Source organism: Vulpes vulpes, chromosome 7, assembly GCF_048418805.1.
Source record: "Vulpes vulpes isolate BD-2025 chromosome 7, VulVul3, whole genome shotgun sequence".
Taxonomy (NCBI): domain Eukaryota; kingdom Metazoa; phylum Chordata; class Mammalia; order Carnivora; family Canidae; genus Vulpes; species Vulpes vulpes.
In genome coordinates, this window is record NC_132786.1 from 43378803 (window position 1) to 43403346 (window position 24544).

Below are 24544 nucleotides of genomic sequence, written 5' to 3' on the forward strand. Positions count from 1 at the left end.
CATAGCACTTCTCAATATGAAAGATACTACTATTATCCCCACTTACAAGGCAACTCAAGCACAGATTGAAATCTTGGTCTACTAAAATCAACAGCGTTAAGCACAGTGTTCTCACTCTCTTTTGCCTTTGTGCTTAGATATCTCTGTATGCACATACGCTGTATTTCCTTTTGAGCACAAACACCATGTTTTCTACTTGTTTTTCTCATTTTATGAAGTGCAGTAGCTCTTACTCCTAAGTACTGAATAGGTGTTTGTTGTATTGACTGATTAACTGATTGATTGACTCAAAGATATCCGGCTGATATTGCCAACGCCTCTTAGCAATTTTAAATTTTCTAAGGTTTGTGAGCAGTAGATATGAAAGTGGTGATTTTGGAAGATTTAAGCAGAAATGAAAGATTAATCTAAGCATGATATGATAAGCATTCAGAATCAGTTGTGTCAAAGTAATAGAAAAATTGGCAAATACAGATAGGTGTTCACTGGCATTGTGATTCATGTAGGCACAGATGTCAAAGTTGAAACTGAGATCAGAAGAATGCATGTATTATTGATAGAAGCATGGAAATCTGGCAAGAATAGATTAATTTGTTTGGAGAATATTGACATTTACTTGAGAATGTTTTAAAGTATTAGGATATTCAAGTGGGATATTCAAATAAATATATACAACTAATAGTTAATAAGATGTGAAGATACAGACCTGGCTGAGAAGGGGTCTTTCATACAGCAGAACTATTGGATTGAGAAGTATGAATCATTCAAGAGAGAAAACATAAAAAGAGAATAGAACTTCATGGGCACATAATGTAACATCTCTTTTTTATAAAGTATGTTTACCAGTTGAGTGAGAGCTCTGTATTGTAATAAACTCATAACTGAACCTGTAGATTTTAAATTTGTTTCTTTAACTGAATGTAAATGTTTATGCTTGTATTAGTTTATATTTACTATGAATTTTTACTTTACATTTTTACTACACATTCATTCTATATTATTTATAAAGTTAGTTTCATTTTGGATAAAAACAGTGGAAATAAAGAATTCTGTTCATTCTTCACAATATATCCAAGCTCAGATCACTTCTTAAACACCTGCCATCAACCTTCTTTAAACTATCAGCATTTTATGTGAGGATTACTCTAATAACCTCTCTGTGGTCTCTTTGCTTCTATGCTTGCTCCATTGTAATCTGTTCTCAGCATAGATCATGTTACTCTTCTGTTCAAAACCTTCCTATTATGGCTTCCCACATAACTCAGGGTAGAATCTAAGTTCCCACCAACGTATTGATCTAACTCTGAACATATCTCTACCTTAAGGCTTTTGTACTGACCATTATTCCCTTGCCTTGTATGTGCTTGCCCCCAAATCAGTATGGCTAACTACTGTCCTTAATGTACAATTTATATTATTCATACGTTCATTGTTTCTTGTGTATCTTCCTTCAGCTTCCTGCCCCCAGAATGGAGACATATACATACACCGTAAGCCCCTGAGGCCAGGTTTATTTGTTAACTATTTTATTTCAAGTGCCTAGAAATGTACCCACTACATGTTAGACATTCAGTAAATATTGGAATGAATATAATGACAACAATAGCTAACACTTAAGGCTTACTTCATATTATGCTTTCCTAAAAGCTTTAAATTTTTGTAACAACCTAGTTTTATAGATGAAGAAACTGAACCCAAAGGTTGATTAAGTAACATGCCCAATCCCTCAAGCTAGAATTCAAACCTAGCAACCTGGTTTGTAACTAGACCTCCCAACCATTAGCATTAGAGTACAGTACTCCTATTAAAGATGATCATGTTTGGTGCTATAAAGTTTTAATAGTAGAACCTCAAACTGTCTATCAGCCTATTATATGCAAAATACTTCTTTATGTAACTGAATTCACATTGATAGCATCCTGATTAAATATAAAGATGAATGTTGATAATTTATAGCCTTCAACTAGTAAGTTTAAAGAAATAGAAAATTAAACCAAGAATTTAATGTCTCATTTGGCAGGTTAGCAGGTTCAACCAGTAACATCCATCATTAGTTAAACCCATTCTCAAGGCCTTCAAAGCCATGGTACTGTCAGCTATGTTATATGGGTCTAATATCTGAATCCTTATCAGTCTCATTTTCATTTCTTAGACAGGTTTCATTTATCATACTTTTGTACTATATTTCATATCAGATGTCAAGATAGAGTCTCTGATGTCAAAGATTTAGAGGCAGTGATTTCCCAGTTTCACTCATCAAGATGCAGTGGTCCTAGACATACGGAGAAAATGGATGACACTGGACTTTTAAAGCAATTGGAAAACTTCAGAGAAAGTGTCATTATTAAGACAATATAAGTTTCAAGGATATAAACTAAAGCTTCCTGAAGAACTAAACTAGAAAATCTGTCATAGCAGATAGTCCAGCATGATGTAATGAGATTCAGACTCAGCAATATTTTGCTCATATTGCAATCAGTGAGGCAGCAACATGAATAAATACGAAGTACAAATAATGTTTAGAGGATGATTTAACAGATATGCTAAAAGATTCATTATTAAGGAATAACTGCCTAGCCACCCAGGGCATTTGTTATCTACAGGAATATGCTTATGTGTATAGAATTATCAAAATACTATCTATCATGTGAGTCCTAAGAGTGGATATGTGGACATCCATTTTCATTGACACATGAAAAAAAGAGAAATGTAAGAATCTATGCTTCACAAGAGTGATTCTTGTTTATTTTATAAGTGTCTTTTATAGACTGCTTCATAACAACATCTTTTTTATCACCTAATAGCTTCGTAAGTAACAAAATTATCTGTACTGAGAAAATGAATTATAGATACATTAAATGGCTTTCCTAGGGAAAATCATTCAATTTGTTGGCAAAACTGGAAGACTGGAATAGGCAGAGAAATTCTGTTCCTCATACAAGTCTTAGACCCATCACAGGTGTAAAATACTTGGTGATAGAAAAGGAGTGATTTTGTTCTTAACACAGAATGATGTAAAATTTAAGCTACATTTGTTTTTTTGTTATTACATTTTAGATTACTTCTATAATAATGACTTGGGAATATTAATCTTCCTTGATAGTTGCTTATTTTGAGGATATAAAGAAAAAACATACATTTATATTATACTTTTTAAAATATATTATACTTTTCACATACACCTGATATGAAAGAACTACCAAAGCTTTTACAGTATTGATTTAAAGTTTTTTTTTTAATTTATCCATTCATGAGAGACACACACACAGAAAAAGAGAGGTGCAGAGACACAGGCAGAGGGAGAAGCAGGCTCTACACAGGGAGCGCAATGTGGGCCTCGATCCCAGGTCCCCAAGGATCAGGCCCTGGGCTGAAGGCGGCGCTAAACCGCTGAGCCACCCAGGGTCCCTCAGTTGGACTTTAAAATGCTGAATATAACAGCTTCTTTCTAACATTTTTGGTTACAAAAGAAATTCTATAAGAATAATTATACTATGCATTTCAAGTTTTCTTTTGTCACTTAATGAAATTAAAACTATGAGCCTAGAAAATGTGTTGTCAATAAAATATTACAAAAATTACTTAGAACAGGAGTCATAGGTCCTTGGAAAAAAGTCTTATTTGTTACAATTTTAGTATCTCAACATTTTGAAAATACAAATGAGATCTTTACCTCATTGATCATATTACCAGTTTTTTTTTTTATTTTTTTTATTGGAGTTCAATTTGCCAACATATAGCATAACACCCAGTGCTCATTCTGCCAAGTGCCCGCCTCAGTGCCCATCACCCCCACCCCCCGCCCACCTCCCTTTCCACTACCCCTTGTTCATTTCCCAGAGTTAGGTGTCTCATGTTTTGTCACCCTCACTGATATTTTCTCTCCTTTCCCTTTATTCCCTTTCACTAATTGTTATATTCCCGAAATGAATGAGACCATATAATGTTTGTCCTTTTCTGATTGACTTATTTCACTCAGCATAATACCCTCCAGGTCCATCCACGTTGAAGCAAATGGTGGGTATTTGTCGTTTCTAATGGCTGAGCATATTACCAGTTCTGTTCAGAAAGTAAAAGGTGCCTTTCCAAACATGGTTTATCTCCAGTTTCTCTCACTAGTATCTGAGGCTTAGGCATGTTTTTCTTACCCTAGAAGTTTTCTAGCCCTACAGTCTGTGTTCTCATTGGTTGACCTTCTAGGAAGGGGCAATTCTAATGAACTGTTTGACAGCATATTCTGATAGGATTTCCTTATTATTGGATTGTGTGAGATTTTTCTTTCTTCTATTTTGTTATTACCAGCCCCACTCCTCACCCCACTGCCTTACAATACATGAACTTCCAGTCTTATTGACACTGTAAATTCAGGTAAAGCTCATAATGGGAGAGATTTCTCCACTTTACTATTAGGGCTCACAACTTTTTGTAGGGGAGGGTTTAAATAGGACCAAGTACACCCTTTCTAGCCTGGGGCCACAGTTATTCTAAAACTGTCAACTTCTCTTATGTCCCCAGTTAGGAGCTGCTAGCCCACCATTTGGTTCTGCCATTTCTAATATGCTTAGTTTCCACCTCTCAGTAACTTGTATCGTTCTAGAAAATATCTCCTAATATTGGACAGGATGATTGAAATTTGAATTTTTAGACTTGTGTTGTCATAACCTCTGCCTGTTGCTTGGATTCAGTTTGCAGCCAGCACTCTTTTATAGGCTTGCATCCATAGAGCTAAATGACTACATTTGAAATAGCAATTCTTTATTGTTTATAAAAACAAAAACTACTCCTACTAATAATAAGATGTTTTCTATGGATATGTAGCAATTCTTTTATTATCAAAAAAAAACTTCTTACTAGTAAGATACTTTCTCTGAATATGTAGCAATTATTTTATTATTTAAAGAAAACCAAATTTTTTCTCAATATATAGAGAAACCACTTTCTTTTTTTTTAATTTTTATTTATTTATGATAGTCACAGAGAGAGAGGGAGAGGCAGAGACATAGGCAGAGGGAGAAGTAGGCTCCATGCACCGGGAGCCCGATGTGGGATTCGATCCCGGGTCTCCAGGATCGCGCCCTGGGCCAAAGGCAGGCACTAAACCGCTGCGCCACCCAGGGATCCCGAGAAACCACTTTCTAACCACTTTTAAAATATTACACATTATCTTCTTCCTATACAGCCTCTTACAAAATGCAGATGTGTAGAAATGGCTTTCAACCCATGAATGGTGCAAATTTCTGGTACTACTACAGACCTGTTGCTTGATAATCTTCACATATGAAGTCTGAGAATCTGTTTTATTAAACAGATATCCCAGGTGAATGTCATGCACACACATTTTGAGAATCACTGACTAGGTTAACTGGTCATCCTTTTTCGTCTTCAAATATCACAAGAAAAACTGAAGAAATCCTTTTTGTTGTATGGCTGAGGCAGGTAAGGGTTTCACACTCCACAACTGATCATGCAGTAAGTTCAACTGGAATAGGGCTAAAAGATGTCCTAAAATTTCAGTTAACAGGAGAATGGTAGCTTATTGCTAACAGCTGACAAATGAAATTCTTCGAGTGGCAGATTACTCACTGTTTTCATGAAGAACTGTTTTATGTCTATTGTAATTATTAGCTTAAGCCAAATATTTAATGAAGTATTTAGGAATTTCAAGCATGAGATATGTGCACCCTCTGGAGAAATCACACACAGTGGCATTCTTTGCCACCTAGATGTTGATAATTCCTATTTATATCTCTTCTTTCAGACAAATCAAGAATGACTCACCCTAGCTATTTTTTTTTTATCTATATCACATCTGCCATTTAGTGTAGCAGCCTAGCAAAAACTGATGCTACCTTAGAAATGTTGATGTAAGATGATGAATTAAAAAGACAGTCCCTAAGGAAAAGTCTAGAAATGTGTAACTATCAAGAAATAAAAAATAAAAAATCTTTTATTAGAATGTCAGAGTGATAAGTACCTTGGGATTTCAACTTGTTTTGTGCAGTAACAGTGGGGATTCAGGACACTTTTGCCACTAAACAGAAGCTTGTCTGCCTTCCTACCCTCTTCCTTCTCTTACACTTTGTTTTTGCTAGAGACCCAATTAACTGGTTTCATTTTAAGCAAGGCTATAGTATCAGTCAGGGGAAGATCATAGGATGCCTTTAAGTATTTCTATTTAACATTAAGATAATGTATCTTACTAGTGTACAAGACACCTATCCTGGGGTGCCTGGGTGCCTCAGTTTAGCATCTGCCTTTGGCTCAGATCATGATCTCCAGGTCTGTCCTGAGAACTAGTGCTGTTTTTGCTTCTCCCTCTCCCTTTGCCACCCCCCCCACCCCAAACCCACCCCCTGCTCACAGTATACATGTGCACGTGAGTTATTTCTCTAATAAGTAAAATCTTCAAAATAAGTAAATAAAGGACTCTTTCCTGGACATTAGAATTCCCAGAAAGAAGCTGAAAAGGAAATACCAAAAATTATTCCATTTTGGTATTCCGTGTACCTTAGCACACAAAGGAAACTCAGGATGAAGATGTCATTCCTGCAGACCTACTAGCATATGTATTTTGAAATACCATCTCATTTACTTAAGAGTTATATACTTACATACTAAAAAAATGATTGATTCTACCAAACACAAAAAATGGATCTGTCATTCTACATAGGCTTTGATCAGGAAAGCAGTGGTTCTTCTACTGGCACCTCTTAAATAGCCAAGATTAATTTCAAAGACAAACATTTAAGAGTACTGAGGCAATTCTTTTGATTTCTTGGAAGTGCTGTCAAAGAAAATACAATATTTTCATCCTGCTTTTTTTATGTTGATAATAAACTGCATTTCCTTTCCTTGCTAATGCAATACTTCTTTTGCAGAGTAAGAATTATTATCACTTAAAAGATTGTCTTAAATTCTAAGTGTCTGTAGTTCTTGTACTTGGGAGTAAAGGACTGAAAAAGGCTTAAAAGGATTCATGTAGGTAGTTTTTCACAATATGTACAAGAAAGGGGAAAATAAGCAGACAGGAAGGAAATTTACATGTTATTTGAATCAAACTGCATGAAAAAATTGGACAGAAAAAAAACACCTAGATGCTGAAAGATAATCCCAGCAGTGTTTCTTCTGGCAGTTGACAAGTTCTTAGTTCATTACACAATCATGTGTTTTAAAATTAAAGATGGGACCAAAAGCACTTTCGTGGATTTGACCTTGAATTGAGATAGATTGCCATTTGGGTTGACACCCAACAATGTCCAATCTTCACTTCATACATTTGCCATTTTCTTGGTGCCATAAACAATTCTTATTTAAAATAAGTTACAGTTTTAAAAATGATCTTAATTCAAAACCACTTATATCTCTATGGGATTTGTTTAAGTACAATTTTTTGTACTTTTTTCCCAACAAGGAACTTCTGCCAAAGCAGATAGATACCAATATATATTTTATCAATGAATTAAGGAAATTGAATCCTATGCATTATTGTCTTCAAAAGAGTTATTTCCTGGCTTCTATACATTAAGTGAACAACTTTTTGTATTCTGCTTATATTAATATTTGGTTTTGCTCCAAAGCCCATTAAACTGCAACAGTCTTTGTCAGGTTCATCAAACAGGTTGGTTGGTTAGATCTTTCTTTTGCTCCAAGGTAGGTAATTTTAATAGCATCTTAGAAGTTTAAAAAATAATTATTCACTGACAGGAAAATATTTAACCCAGATATAATCTATTCATTGTATTCTTCTGTGAGTCACATAACTCAGAGTAAAATGTTGAAATTCATTTGAATTTTAGATAACTAATGGTAATAATGATAACACTTTAATGACTACTTATTGGGTTTTAGGCCTGATACTAAGTATTTCACATGTATTAGCTAATTCACTTCTCACATTTTGTTTTTTTCAACTGGAAATAATTGTTTCCAGTTGAACAATTTGAGGCTTAGAGTAATTTTGCTCAAGGTCACACTTGTGGCAGATCCAGGATAGAGATTCCAACACAGGCATTTGGATTGAAATGTATTTTATAAACTACTGTACTATCTTGATTTAATCAATTTAGTGTCTTTCTTCTTCAGATTTAGGAAACTGAGATCCAAATGATTGAATTGACTGAGATTAATGGCTAGTTTCTTAAATTGAATGGCTAAACACTAGAAACCAAAACTCCTGACTCTAAGTTCAGTGGACTTTTCATTACAATAGCTTCCTTCTCAGACAATAAATTGTTAGTCCACACTAGTTATTTTCAGAATATTTAAGTATATAAAAGGACCCCTTAATGATTACTCAGTACCAAGACAATTTTAAAACAATATTGGGAAAACAGAACAGAAAGATACTATTTTCCCAAGAATTTAGGATTAAGTTAAATGGAGTCAGGTTCCTTTCATTTAGTGACCTATATTATATTTCTCTTTTTCTGATATTCGTATAGAATAGGTATTAGAACTATTGTATTAAACAAAACATACTAATTTTTATTACTTGAAATTGAGAGAAGAGTGTTATTCACATATATTATTTACTTATGCAAAATTCAGTTCCTCTAATTTTTCTTCTAAATAAAATTGTCCTTTAGGTGCTACTATGATAATGAACTTCCTGGTAAAATAATTTTTATGAGCAAGTGTTTAATTTTTACGTATATGCTCTATGAATAAGTGTTTGATGGACTGGTCAAGTGAAGAATATTTATATTTATTGTTTGTTAAAACATTTCATCTCCATGAAAGAAATAGATATGTATCGAGTGTCTAAGACCATACAGATTTTCTTCTTGTCCAGTCATCATTCTATAAATGTGTTGTGCTTATAAATACAAGTTTAATATATACTTAGGATGAAATTACCATTAGTTACTAATATTTCCTTCATCAGAATTAGTAAAAATCAGAGAGGAAAAGGATATTAATCATGCTAAAGCTACAAAAGAATTTATTAATTGATGTTTCTTTCAGAGGATTTTGAAAGTATGTGGATAAATACAATACTTTAAGACCAGCTTAAAAATCAAGCACCTTAGTTCATTTTTAATTGGATTAAGACATTGCTTTGGGTGGCTCTGTAAATGAAAGATAACTCTTTCTAAGATCAGTCTTAAGACCTTTGGAATGTTTATTTGTGCTTGTATTGGTGTGCTTGCTCTTATGGCTCCTAGTGTGCTCTAATAATCTGTTTACTTCGGTAGACAAATAATGGTCTTACAGTTTCTGTAAGTCATAAAAACATAGTTTTTAGGGCGTTTTGGTTGTTTTCTTTTTTGTTATACTGGGTCCCCATTGCCTAAATTTATACCTGGTACATAAAAATTGCACACTAAAAATTTATCAAATGAATTCTACTTCATTAAAGCCTGAGGTCTTTCAGGGTATCTGGACTTGAAGTGATTTCAGTGACTAAAGAGATGGATAGAAGTCAAATGTTAGGACAGGTTTCTGAATATCATCTTTTAAAATAACACTTCAACACACTAAATTCACCTGTGTAAACAGAATAATTTCTGAATGGTATTTAAGTATGTTTGTCTAATGTTTAAAAGATACAAATGGTTTGGAATAGAAAGTTTAAAATGATTTGTCCTTGATTATTTTTTATTATGTACTACAAAGAAAGCCAGTTGCTATGCTTATTACTTACAATGACATTATCTGACTTACTTTTTAAGACAATATTTTGAGTAATATCTTCATATTCCTATTAAAGATGTAAGGTTAAGTAATTTGTTCAGGATAACACAGCTAGCAAGTTAGCAGATTCAGGACTATCTCCAAGCCTTTACTCTGTATTGCTTCATGTATATAAGAAGTAAGCCTACGAGTATTATAGATCAGATATAGTAAAGTAAGTTTCTAAAGACCAACTTTAGATTTCTTTTTGTAGCTGTATTTTTTTAATTAGGTAGAGATATGTAGATTCTTTGGAATTGTGATTAGAAGCAGAAAATAGATTACATCATATAATATTGTTCTCACACATTTAAGAATTGAAGATTTCTGAGTAGGGTAATGATAAATTCTCATTAGTTTTAGCAGGATTAATCTGGCTGGCCAATAGACTATAGGGCAGAGGCAGAGAGAAAAAAAGGAGGATATTGCAATGATCCAAGCAAGAGATGGTGACTGCTTAGACCAGACAATACATCTTAGCCCTTATCCTTGGGCACAATTTTTTAAAGATAAATTTATTTATCTTAGATGGAGAGAGTACAAGCCAAGGGAAGGGCAGAGGGAGACTCCCTGCTGAGCATACACCACCCTGACACCATGACTTGAGCTAAAATTAGAAGTTCCAGAGGAGAGCACAGGCAGTAATTTCTCTGACATCAGCCATAGCAACATTCTTCTAGGTATGTCTCCTAGAGTAAGGGAAACAAAAGCAAGACCAAACTATTGGGACTTCATTGAAATAAAAAGCTTCTGCAAGCAAAGGGAACAATCAACAAAACTAAAACACAACCTACTGAGTGGGAGAAGCTACTGCAAATGATACATTCAAAAAAGGATGAGTATCCAATATAAATATATAAAAAACTTACACATCTCAGCACCCCAAAAAACAAATAATCCCATTAAAAAGAACACCTGAACAGACATTTCTCCAAAGAACACTACCAGATGGCCAACAGAAACATAAATTTGAAAAAAATGTATGCACCTCTAGATTTATTGCATCATTATTTATAATAGCCAAATTATGGAAGCAGGTCATGTGCCCATCAAAAAATGAAATGATGAAGGTGGTATATATACACAATGGAATATTACTCATTTATAAAATGAATGAAATCTTGTCATTTGTGACAACATGGATGGACATAGAGAGTATATAATGCTAGGTGAAATAAGCCCATCAGAGAAAGACAAATACCCTATGATTTCACTCATGTGGAATTTCAGAAACAAAACAAAGGGACAAAGGAAAAAAGAGACAAACCAAAAGACTTAACAATGGAGAACAGACTCTGTAAATGGTTATCAGACGTAAAATGGGTGGGAGGATAGGTGAAATTGATGAATTGTAAAAATAGCCTTACCATAATGAGGGATAAAAAAGGTTAAGATGGTAAATTTTACATTTCATGCTTTTTACCACAATAAAAACAGTTGAAATGAAAATGTATTCCTATTTGAAAAAGGAAAAAAAAAAAGTGGCTCTGTTGTCTGTACACAGGCACACACAGTGGACTATTACTCAGCCATAAAAAATAATGAGATTTTTGCCATGCATAGCTACATGGATGGACCTGCAGGGTATTCTGCTAATTGTAGTAAATCAGGGAAGATAAATATGTCATGATTCCACATATGTGGAATCAAAAACCAGAAACAGATTCCTAAATATAGAGGAGAAACTGGTGGTTGCCAGATTGAGGTGAGGAAGGAGATGGATGAAATAGATAAAGGAATTAAGGGGTACAAACTTTCAGGTATAAAATAACTCATGGAGATGAAAAGCAGCATGTCATGAGCAGTATAGTCAATAATATTGTATTAATATTGTATGGTGATAGATTGAGTAGGTACAGAATTGTCATTATTAGTGTTGTATACCTGTTACTAATAGAACATTGTGTATCTCAATTATACCTCAATTTTTCTAAAAAAGGGGGCTGGCATCCTAGAGGTCAATAAAATATTACAAAAACAGGAGAGTGATCACATGTAGCAGATTCTTCAGGTAAAGTAAGACTGAAATAAGAACATAGGATTTGAAACATAAAAGACTACTGATGATATTCAACAGAGAAAATTTTTATTTAAACACAAATGTTTTGGGGCGCCTGGGTGGCTCAGTCAGAAAAATGTCTGTTCAGGTCATGATTCCAGGGCCGTGGGGTTGAGCCCTACATTGGGCTCCCTGCTCAGCAGAAAGCCTACTTCTCTCTCTCCCTCTGCTGGCTCCCCCTGCTTATGCGCATGCATTCTTCTCTCTTGTCAAATAAATAAAATCTTTAAAAAATTAAACACAAATATTTTGAAACCACTCATCTAGACAATCTCATGATCTTGTTTCTCTAAATTTATTATTCCGACACAGGCAAGCTACCTTGCATTTGTTCTATAAATCTGAACATATTATCCAGTATTGTTATATTTGAATTTTTAGACAGTTATGTGAATATTCACTTTATTTACTTTAATAGTCAACAGTTAATTACATAACTGCCAGAAAAAGCTTTTATGAAATGTTTCCCTTTTCTTTTGATAAGTTATTATATGCCAGGAAAGACGTGTACCTTGGAGATCATTAGACCCATGGTTTAGTGCAAATTCTACCATTTACTAACTGTGCAACCTTAAGCAAGTTAATTTGTCTAAATCTTGGTTTCTCATTTGGAAAATAACAGGCTAACAACTACTTTATGTGGTTGTTAGTAAGATACATTGGAATAACATACAAAACATCCAGCAAATAGATAGTATGGTGAATAATCACTCAGGATCTGAAATTAAACAGACCAAAAGTTCAAATGCCAGAAGTTACATATACTAGATGGGCAAGTTCATTCACCTCCTTTAAGCCTCTGTTACCTGATCTATATAATGGCTGTAATAAAAATACCTTTCTTGTAGGTTTATTAGAATTAAATGACATATTGTATATAAGACTAATACTAAAAAAAAAAAAAGACTAATACTAAGTGCTTGGTAAATGGTAGCTGTTATTATTAGTACTCAGTAGGGGTGTATTCATTATACTGTATTCAGTATGCTGTTATAATTAGAATGGTAAAGACTTTCTTAGTTTTGGAGGTCTTAGTTTTTAATCAGACTTGAAGTGATGCCAAACATAGCTTATGGTGTTTCTATTTGTTTTTCTGTTTTTTTTTTTCATCATTTCACTATTATCATTCATTAGTAATGTTAAAAACCTTAAATGATTAGCTGGCAGCTAAGGTATGATTTTCAAAGCTATTTTTATGTTTATATAAGTTCATTTAAATGGTTAGAGTTAGAAGAAAACACTTAATGTAATAGGCTTCCTCAGGAGCTGTAATGTGAGTCAACCAGAAATGATTCTTTTTTAGTCAGTTTGCTTGAAGCTGGGCTTAAAGAACACACCTCAACATACCTTTGAATAAGGCAGCTGCCCTATGAATTACTGATATTAGAGATGGAAATAAAGACTGTTTAGGTCAGAATAGAAAAACCAGCCTTTAATGAAAATACCAGAACACCATTTGTGACAAAACACAGAAGCCTTCATGTACTTCAAAAAGATCACAGAAATCATCTGTTTCTGATTTTATAGATGAAGAGATATTGAATTTCTAAGAAATTTGTTGACGTGTTCAAGATTAAGGCCAAGAAGGAATAATTTTCTGACTCCTAGTTCCTCCCCCTAAGAGTATACTCTTATATATGCTTTCATCTGTATTTATTGTCAAAAATAAAAACAAAAGATTTTGAGAGGACCAAAGTAGTCCTCTCAAATGATAAGTATGCTTGAAATGCGGTGTAAAATTGAGGACACTGATTTATATTATTTTTTTTCTCCACTTTTTTTTTTTTTTTGATAATCAGAAAACCTAGAAAAGGATTTGTATTTAAAGCAACTGCATAGCAGTTAATTTTCACAAGAGATTAATAGCAGAAATGACCAAAAAAAAAAAATTAGCGGAATATACTAGATGGAGATTTGTGTCATGTTTTCTGTAATTGATTGGTATCAACTATTAATAGTACTTGTTAGGTATGGGGAACTGTACATATCTCAGTGTGGTAAAGCAGTTTTAATTTTTTTTGAAAAAGACCAATTTAAGTGCTCTAATGGAATAAATACATTTTTAAAGCAATCTTGTTTTAAAACTCTGATACTATGGAAAATAACAATTTAATATTTGATAGGTCATTTTTTTTCCTTAAAGATAAACTTAGTTGCCCTAATTTGTATCTTACAGTAACTGTGGAATAATCATTACATTGTATGCTTATGTTGTGGTAAACCTTTATTTTTTTTTTGTAAGATTTTATTATTTATTCATGAGAGACCCAGAGAGAGAGGCAGAGAAATAGGCAGAGGGAGAAGCAGGCTCCGTGCAGGGAGACTGATGCAGAACTTGATCCCAGGACTCCGGGATCATGATCTGAGCTGAAGGCAGATGCTCAACCACTGAACCACCCAGGTGCCCTTGTGGTTAAACCTTTTAACAAGTTATATGAGATTTACTTTTGATGTTAAGTTGCTTTCTACAGATTACAGTAATATCAACTGACATATTCATTTGTTATTTCCAGTTAACTGTTTTATTCAAAAGAATTATAAATGGGAGCTTAGATTTTTCTGTTTTTTCCCTTCATGGTATAAAATTAAAAGTATAAAAAAAAGAAAAAGAAAAGCCTACAAAAAAAAAGATCTGTTTTTCCCTAGATTTTAATTTTTTGCTTTTTTTGTCTTGTTTTATAGAGCTACATTCACGGAAGCAGCCAGGCTCAATTTGTGGCAGAGTCCCACATCATTCTGGTACTAAGTATCCTTTAAAATACTGACGGATTAAAAAGAACAAAAGTTGCATGCTATCTAATTGACTTTTTCTCATGATAATAAATATCAAGATTTTAAAAGACATTAAATTTTAAACTTTACTATGTTACTTTCTAGTTCCTATGCTAATTATTTCCTATTACATAATTTTTATTGAGTCATTAACAAACTATAATTTTCTTTTTTTTTTTTTTTTTTTACTGTTGAACTGCAAAGTATATCTGTTGTTCTGCATTGGTTGTCTTTGGCTAACATCTTTCTGTTAAGTTTTGTGTGGTTTTACCCTGTAAAAATTCTAACAGAGAGAAGAAAGTGTCCGAAAATATAAAAAGCAGGATTTTTAAAAAACTTGTACTAGTTCCCTTAAACATTATGGTAAGTCAGAAGAGGATGAATTAATGGAGTACAATTTATGGTTTGGTGATAGAGAACACAGGATAGAATAGGAAAGAGGTAAGGTTAAAGTGTCTAATTAAATACAAACTGAATACTCTGAAATAAAGTTACTTTTTGGTAAACAACTATCTTGGGGAGAACACAGATGCTTGTGTGTCTTGAGAAATATTTGAAGGTTCAGTTTATAATGTTGAACATATTGAGTCATCATCAGGATTTAAAGTATGCTTATGGTATCATTTATAAAATTTGATTACTCTCCTGGTTATTAAGATTCATATTCAACTGAAGTAATCTAGACCAAATTTTTGGTATTTTACATAATAAGAGCTATTTAAACCTTTAAGGTATCTTAGAACCTGTATAGGCCCAAATCTCACTTTATTGGTAGGAAAACTAAAACCCACAAAATTTAATTAACTTACTTTAGGCTGGAGGAAGAACTAGGATTAGAATTCACTTTTCTTTTTCATGGTCTGTTGGTTAAGTTTTAAATATATTATTATGGTCTATATTCTAAGATTTCATGAATAAATGTCAGTCATGTCATCTTAAAGTTTTTATTTTTCTCTACTTTATGTCCTAACAATACATTTTTTAATTCACTAGTAAACATATATTTGCTACTTTCAGTTTTTTAAGTAATCTATTTTATTTGCATAATATGTTCTGGGCAGTACATCAGGTGTTGGTATACACTGAGTCTTCTATTAATTATAGTGGAGGAAAGGGGTAGGGGTGCTTAAAGCACTTTCAATTGTCAAGAAGCTCACAAACTTCCTCATTTTTAAAATGAGGATTAGCGAAGTAACCATGGCATTTCTGTGTGAAGTAAATGAGCACAGAAAATGCATCGTATACTCACTACAGGTTGTTTTGGCTGTTTTTCCCATCAGTTCTACATTTGTATTTCTTCCACCCTTTACACATACTGTGTGCATATGTGGAAGTGTGTATATCTATAGACCATTTCTTACTTGCATGCAGTTAATTACCTGTATCCTTTATTAAGAAGCTACTAGTATGAGTATGTTTTTGCTGTAGTTTGTCTCATAGATTACAATTGGAAATATCTATATTTGAATTAAAATTCTCAGGTTTAAAAAAATAAAATAAAATAAAAAATAAAAAATAAAAAAATAAAATTCTCAGGTTTTGTGCCAGGTTTCTCTTTTCTACTTTAACATGGTAAGAGATTAATACTTTCTGCAATCAGAGGGGCCTTGGGTAAGAAAATGAAATATTTCCAAATCTTTGTATTGGAACATCTCCTTCTCCTTATTGGAAATTAAAGGAAGGCCATCTTTACTGTTATCTCTCCATTATATAAATGTATTTATACATTTGTGTTGAAGCACATTGATAGGAAACAAACTATCATGGCTAACATTTTAGCTCTTATTATTGTAGGCTTTTCTTTTCTATTCTATTTCAATCCATGAAATAGCACCTTAGCACTGTACTTATTCAAAGCAGCTAGTCTATGAAACATGGGTATCTAGCAAAAAGCTATGTTGAGACCATCATTGTATGGCAGGAATTCTCCAAGGTTTCATTTCATGGCTCATTGACATCAAGCTGAGATTTAGGATGCAAAGAAATTTCACAAACAGTATGAAGTCTTCCATATAGATTTTTAACAGTAATACCTAAGAATTAAAAGTATTTATTTTCCCTTTGTGTTACCAATAATTACTTGTTGCTTTATTCTCCTGGTTTGTTTTACAGATAACCATAAAAGAGAATATCTTTTAAAATGGTGGACTTAATAAACTTATTGGTGAAAGTTAAAAGTAATTAATTTCTGGTTTTACTTTCACTTATTTTTAAACTTAGCAGGTATTTTTGTTTTGTAATTTGCATGTGTATTTTTTATACAAAAAAAAAAAAACCTGTAAATTCCAGATGGTCACTTTTTATTTATCTGGAGAGAATATGCCTGCTTTTTTATTTTCTCCTTCTGATTTAGTAAGCCAAACCATTAAATGCAATTGCTATGTGCAAAATTTTGTTGAAAAAAATCTAAGAACAGATGGAGTTATTTGATGTCATAGGTTATAGATTCGTATTTACTAAAAATAAGATTTTTCTCCCTATTAGTAGTTTTATTTTCTCAGTACTTTGATTAGGAAAAGAAAAAAAAAAGTCTTAAGTGAGAGAAAACTATATAAAAAAGGAATAAGAAATATCATGACATTTTAATATGGAATATGTGAACTAAGAATAACTTACATAATCCTTTTATTTTTCCCAGTAAAAATTCATTGTTATTTACTTTTCATGCAAAAGTAACATATTTGAAGGCAGAATGATAGAAAAATAATTGTAATTCAGCATGGCAGATGTTATATAATCAGTACTTGGAAGCTCAGGAGGAAGAACAACTTAATGCCTAGATAACTTGCACTGACTTTTCAGCTGGTTTTGATAAAATGGAAAAAAAGGAGTTTTCCAGACAGAGGATGAATGAAAATATTCTAGTAGAAGGTCTGCCAGGTACAAAAACATAAAATGAGAGTGAATATTCACAAATGCTTAAGAGAAGATTGATGAAAGGTTACTTTGGATAGATAATGAAAATCTTACCGAATCTTGCTACGAAAAGATGTGGTCTACATGTGCTAGTGGATACAGGATACATGAGTTTTAGGACTGACTTTTTAAACTCTGATATGTTGCTTAGTTTCCATATCCTTCAAGTTATAGGGCCTCAAGATGATGACAGGAAATAAACATCTCTTGGAAGTAAAAGTGCTAATTTAAAAGGCAAAAGCATACACTAGCAATAATTTTAAAATATTTAAATATACATATCATTCCTTCTAATGATCACATTGCTTTTCTGATGAGAAATACATTTGTTTTCCATTTCTTAGGAATGAATATTATTTTACTTTGCATCGGTTTTCAATCTGTGATAGAGAGCAAATGTTTTAGTATGTTATATCCAAGGAAAGCCATACTACATACAAAAATTAATGATGGATGTAAATTGAAGATAATTTTTAATTTAGATCTCTGTAAGTCTTCTGTAATATGCTAACATATTTTTTCAACATCTGTTCTCATTTATCTTTAAATTGACAATCTTCGTTCTCTTCCTAGGAGCAACAGTAAACTTAACATCATATACAACTGAGAATGGATTATAATATAGTGCAGATATATTTGTTACTAGTTCAGTAAGATGATCAGTGCCTCTGGGTATTGTATATAATTTATACAAATAGCAGCTTCTATTTTATGTGGGTTTATGTCAATATTTTGACTTTATAAGCAGTAATAGGTGATTGACAGATTCAGCAGAGAAAAGTGTGCACAGTAGTAAGTATATTCTGCTGTGACATTACTCAATACAAATGTGAAAGTAATACATGAAGTAGGGGTGTGTATGTGTGTAGGCATAGGCATTAGCAAACTCAGAACAATAGAAAAGTCTCAGAAACATAGCTCATCTACTGTATAGTTCCATCTTTTATTCTAATGCTGGGACTCTTCATCTTCAGTTACACAGCCAGAATGGCTATACTCACAGTTTAATGGTTGAAAATCAGCTGTTATCCCAGAGTTAGATGTAGAGATTCTCAGATTTGTAGAGGCATTCATTAGTCATTCAGTCCTCTACTCAGGGAAGTAAGCTCTATAAATCAAATCTGACAGATGATCATCTAGTTTTTACCTTTCTAAAAATTAATGCTTCACCTAAAAATTATGTTACAAATGCAATTTTCTTTCCAAATGGTATTATGTAGGCTCTTTTTTAACCAAAACCTTTTCATTGATACATTAGAATTTCAGTTAAATAAGTTAAATAATAATTCTCAACACTCAAGGCCTTGAAACTTAAAAAGGATCTTTAAATAAAAGAGAAGGAAAGTTGGCTAGTTTAAAGCCACTTTAGTTTAATTCATACATCTTAGTTACAACTATCAAGTTTAAAGTAGTTTCATAGCTTATATTTTGGTAAAGCCTAGAAAACTCAAGTTCGCAGGAAACATTCTGAGGATAAAATCACATTTCTTTCTTGGCCCTATTGCCTTCAAATAGAGTACTTTACCTAGGGTTTATACACAACCATAGAACTAGTCATTCATTTGCTTTAAAAGCCTACTTTGGAGTTGTATCCACTGCATTTACTAAGTTCTTGCTTTATTTTCAAATAAATAAAACTCTCTTCTTCTCAGATGTAACAGTTTATAGTGTAACTTCCTCTAAGATATAACAATTCACAGTATAACTTCCTCTCAGATATAACAGTTTTAGTGCCTTAGGCACTGCCTTAGATACTCTGTAACAATGGTTGACAGACTAGGACCAATGAGTGCTAAATCTAATCTGTCTACTATTTTGGTAAATAGAGTTGTATTGGAACATAGGCACAACTACTTGTTTCCATATTGTCTATGATCACCTTGCACTACCACAGCAAAGTAGTAGCCATACATCCAACAGCTTGCACAGACCAAAGTATTTATAGATGAACTTTGAACAATGTGTTAGGGGTTCTGAATCCCCCACACACAGTTGAAAACCCACATAATGGTTTTTACTCCTTAAAAATGTATTAATAGCCTACTACTGACTGGAAGTCCTACTGATAATATAAATAATCAATACATATTTTGTAATGCTATATAATATACTGTATTCTTACAAATAAAGCTAGAAAAAAATTAAGAAAATCAAAGAGAAAGTACATAATACTGTACTACAGTAACAAAAAAAATTGTATACAAGTGAACTCCAGCAGTTCAAACTTGTGTTTTTCAAGGTCAGCTGTATTTTCTATGCCTTTACATAAAATTTACAAACTCCTGCTCTGTAGGATGTGGTAAGTAAAGAAAGTAAAAATCCACAACCTTATTACCTCAAGATAGTTGCTGTTTACTTTATTATATTTCCCTGCATGGAATTCCAGTTCTCTATACTCTTCTGTCATCATTTTCATCTAACCCTGTGATATCCTCCCTCATTTCTTTTATGCTTTTTTGATTGGCAGCTGTCACTTACTTAGTTTTATGGCTTTGCATAAGTTATTCAGACCTCTCTGGGCTTTATTTTCCTTATTTGGAAACTGAAGAAGGTATCCATGTCAAAGAGTCTTATGGCAGTGGGTGAGATGATGAACAAGAATTTCCTGTCTTTTTAGGGGCTAACATTGTAGTGGCAGGAGAAAGACAGTAATTAAAAAAAGGTGAAATCTCTTTCAAAACAATGGTTTGAAAAGGAAAAGGAATAGATTTGAGGAGGCTTTTCTGATGTCATTTGAGCAGAAACTGAAAGAGAAGTGAATTATGTGGATATTTGGGAAAAGAGTATTAAGCAGAGAATATCTGCTTTGTAATATCAAGTACAAAGATGCCAAGGCAGAGAGAGATTCCTGTCTTGTTGGAAAAATAGCTAGTAGGACAAAAATAAGATCAAACAAGGGCAGACAAATATAGGCTGTGGATCAGGGTGCAAATTATGTATGGCTTAGATGCCATTTTGAAGTCTTATTTATTCAGAGTGATATGGAAAGCTTTTAAATTGTTCCGAACAGAAGAGTGACATTACTTGACAAAGATATTAAGAAGAAGAATAAGATTTAAGGGTAGGAATTTCATAAGCAAGAAACCACCACCAAAATTCACAGGGAAAGATAAATTGCCACATTAAGACAGCAACCTGCAAAGCAATTTTTAAAAGAATGACATCAACATCATGGCAATGGGAGTTGTTCCTTTTGTCTTTTTGATTTACAACTAATTGGATATATGTAACCAAACAAAAGTACCTCTGCTCAATACACCACGACACTCCTCTGTACCTTCTTTAGTGGGTGAATAGGATGTCAGAGGGCTAGATCCAAAGGAGTTTGTGAGCTTGCCCCATACACACTGGCTGCCATTAGGAAAGGTAATGTGGAGAATGAAAAAAGGTACAGTGACCAGAGATGAAGTATTTTGGGGATCCAGCCAGCCTGATGGGAGAAACTGTCAGAATAGGACAGAGACAAGTTTGGAAGCAGAGAAAAGAGGAAACACACCCATCTGCCCCAGGGCAACACTGCACCTACTAGGCTTGAAGGGTGGTGGGCAGCTGCAGCTACACTTGACAGAAGGGGTAGAAAAGGAAAGTGGTGAGGGACAGATGACCTGGCAGTGCAGGCTGTAGGGAACAGCAACACCCAGCTCTCTGAGGAGGCACCTCATGCCTCGGAGGAGGAAGAATAAAGGAAAGGAACAGACAAGAACATCAAAGCGTCTTGAAAGAAAAGTGTTTCCTGATAGAGGTCTCCAGTGTTTGAGCAGGTCAGCCCATGGACCTCTGGGATTTCCCCACTGGAGAATCCTCTTATTGGCCCAAGGACACTCCCAAAGCTTCAGATGCTCAGCCCACACCTACCCCCACTCTGCCACCAGTTTTTGTTTTGTTTTGTTTTGTTTGTTTTTAAATCCTGGTTCTTTTTACTGGCCTGCTCCTAAGGGTAGCAGAAAAAGCCAGCAGAAGAAAGCCCCAAAACTTGTGCTATAGCACCACCTTCTGGAAAACAGGATAAAGGTTTCTAATTGCCAGCCTGCTGAATTGTAATGAAGTACACAAGAAAGATGTGTACTGTTTCAAATGGGACAGCAGAGGCACATTTTCATTAAACACTATGAAAAATCACAATAATATGGTGTCGCAAAAAGAAAAATATTCCAGCAACCGAACTTAAAGACATGGAATACTGTAATTTAACTGATAAAATATTCAAAATTTCTTCATAAGAAATGAAGAAATTGAATTAGCTACAAGAAAACGTAGCTAATTCAATGAACTCAAGAATATAATTAATGAAGAGGAGGCGTTCTTTACCAGAGATATTTAAATTATAAAAAAATGAGACAAATTTTGGAGCTGGGGAACTTAATAAATGAGGTAACAAATACATTAGAAAGCATAGAAAATAGGGCACATCAGATGGAAGAAAGAATAAGCACGCTGGGAGACAGGAATTTAGAAATGACTTGGAAGAAGAGAGAACTATTTTTTTTAAATTAAGAAACCTTAAAGAGTTGTTATTCTGTCAGACAAGCAAACATCAGAAAAATGGCATACTGGAGAGAGAAGGAGACAGTTTATTTAAGGTAGTAATAGCTAAGAACTTCCTAAACCTGGGGGAAAAAATAAGGGAACACCTTATTATCACAATGCAAAAATATCTCTAAGAAACTGTTAAAAATCAATTATAAAGGAATAATCTTAAAGACAGCCAGGGGAAAAAAGGAAAGTAATCTAGAAAGGAACCTCTACTAAGCTATCAATAGATTTCTCTGCAGAAACTCTACAGGCCTTGAGAGAGTAGAATGATATACTCAAGGTATTGAAAGATAAAAATTGCCCATCATGAATACTTACCTGGTAAAGTTATCCTTCAAATATGAATGAGAAATAAAGGTTGAAGAAGCTCAACACCACCAGACATGCCTTGCAAATAATGGTGAAAGGAGTTTTTCAAGTTGAAATGAAAAGTTGCTAATTAGAGACACAGAAAAAAATGAAAGTTCACAAAACTCTGATAAAGGTGATAGTTGGAATTAGAAAACTGTAACTTTATATTAGGATAGTTAACATACTACACGTTAGCCACTTAATTATAATATAAAGTTTAAAGGAAAGAGCATTAAAAATAATTATAGCTACTGCAATTTGTTCATGAATTCACAGCATAGAAAGATATTTGCTACATGAGAAATATAAAAGGTGAGGAGTGAAAGGGTAGAACTTTTATAGGTGAATCAAGAAAAGAATGTTTTGTTTTTCCTGCTGATAGCAGCTTAGCTGAGATGTTTTATCTAAGCCTCATGGTAACCACAAGTTAAAAAAATAACAGGAAACAAAAGAAAAATAGAGGAGGATATAGGGGGAAGACTGAACAAATCACCATGGAAAACCACAAATTTACAGAGAGAAGCAGGGGAAAAGAAACATTGGAGATAGAAACAACCAGAAGACAAAAGACAAGATGGCAATATTAAGTTCTTATATATCACTAATCATGATAAGTGTAAATGGATTGAAATCACCAATCAGAAGGGGCAGACTAACAATAGATTTTTTTAAAAAGCAAGGTCCAAATATATGCTGCTTGTAGGAGACATTTCAGCTCTAAACATACACATGGGCTCAATATAAAGAGGTGGAAGAGAATATTCTGAGCAAGTATAAACCAAAAGAAAGTGGGATTAGCCATACTGAGATTGAACAAAATAGACTTCAAAGCCTAAAATGTTAACAAGAGACAAAGTAGATTATATAAAGTACATCAAGTAGATGTAACAAATGTAAATATATATGCACCCGACATCAGAACAGCAAAATATATTCAGCAAATACTAACAGATCTGAATAGAGAAAGAGAACACAATGCAATAAGAGTAGAGAATTTCAATAACTCAGTGTCAGTAATGTATAGACCTATCCAGATAGATCATCAACAAGAAAATGGTAGAATTGGACTATACTTTAGAAATGGACATAGCAGACATATATAGGGCATTCTGTTCAACAGCATAAAACACATTCTCTTGTCAACTGTACATGGAACATTCTCCAAGATAAATCATTTGACAAGACCCACAATACATACTAGCAAATTTAAGAAGACTGTAATCATACCAACTATCCTTTCTGACTGCAATGGTATGAAACTATAAATCAGTAAGAAGGAATCTAGGAAATCTACAAATATGGAGAAACTAAACAACCAGTGGGTCAAAAAGAAATCAAAAGGAAAATTTTAAAATATCTTCAAACAAAAAAATTTGGAAATGTACCAAACTATGAGATAAAGTAAAAGCAGTTCTGGGAGATAAGTGTATAGCAGTAAATGCATATATTGAGAAATTATAATCTCAGGTAAACAACTTTACACCTCAAAGAACTAAACAAAGAACAACAAATTAAGCCCAAATTTAACAGAAAGAAAATAAAGTACAGAGTAGAAATAAAGACCAGAAAATCAATAGAATAGATCGATGAGACTAAGAGCTGATTTTTCAAGAAAGATAAAAAATAGACAAACCTTTAGTTAAACCAAGAAAAAAAGAGAAGACTCAAAATTAGAAATGAAAGTGGAGATATTAGAACTGATACTTCAGAAATATATAGGCTCATAACAGACTTCTATAATTACATGCCAAAAAATTACATAATTCAGAAGAAATGGATATAGTCCTAGAAGCATAATTTGCCAACATTGAAACAGGAGTATATAGAATATTTTTATTCAAAAAAAATTTTTTTATTCATATTTGATCTGTTCATGTTTTTTTTGTTGTTATTCATATTTTCTATCCGTAATCAAAAGCCTCCCAACATGGAAAACCCAAGAACCAAATGGCTTCACTGGAGAACTTTACCTAACACTTAAATAAGAATATGAAAGCTTCTTAATCCCTCCAAATAGTACGGAAGATTTCCAAACTCATTTTATGAGGCAGTATTACACTGATACTAAAACTCGATAAGAACACCTCAACAAAAAACTGTGGACTAATATGCCCTGATAACTACAGATACAAAAAGTAGTCCACAAACTCAATAAACCAAATTTAAGAACTCTTAAAAAGAATTATATACCATAACCAAGTAGGATTTATCCCTAGGATGCAAGGATGGTTCAACACACAA

At 33.2% G+C, this 24544-nt stretch overlaps 1 protein-coding gene across 9 annotated transcripts in view; it reads left to right on the forward strand.

Annotated features, from left to right (window-relative positions):
• TUSC3 (tumor suppressor candidate 3) overlaps positions 1 to 24544 on the forward strand; it is a 222712-nt gene that overhangs the window by 177078 nt on the left and 21090 nt on the right. For 7 of the 9 annotated variants that reach the window (XR_012002579.1, XR_012002578.1, XR_012002581.1 and 4 more), the window contains exon 7: positions 14414 to 14477. The exons of 1 other annotated variant lie outside the window; for it this stretch is intronic. Coding sequence is in view for 3 of the 8 variants with exons in the window: in XM_025984580.2 (XP_025840365.1) it covers positions 14414 to 14477 (64 nt within the window). In the remaining 5 variants the exon portion in view is untranslated. Of the gene's footprint in view, positions 1 to 14413; positions 15985 to 16039; positions 20904 to 24544 lie in introns of those variants that run through there. One more of the 9 variants, XR_012002582.1, reaches the window with a different exon arrangement.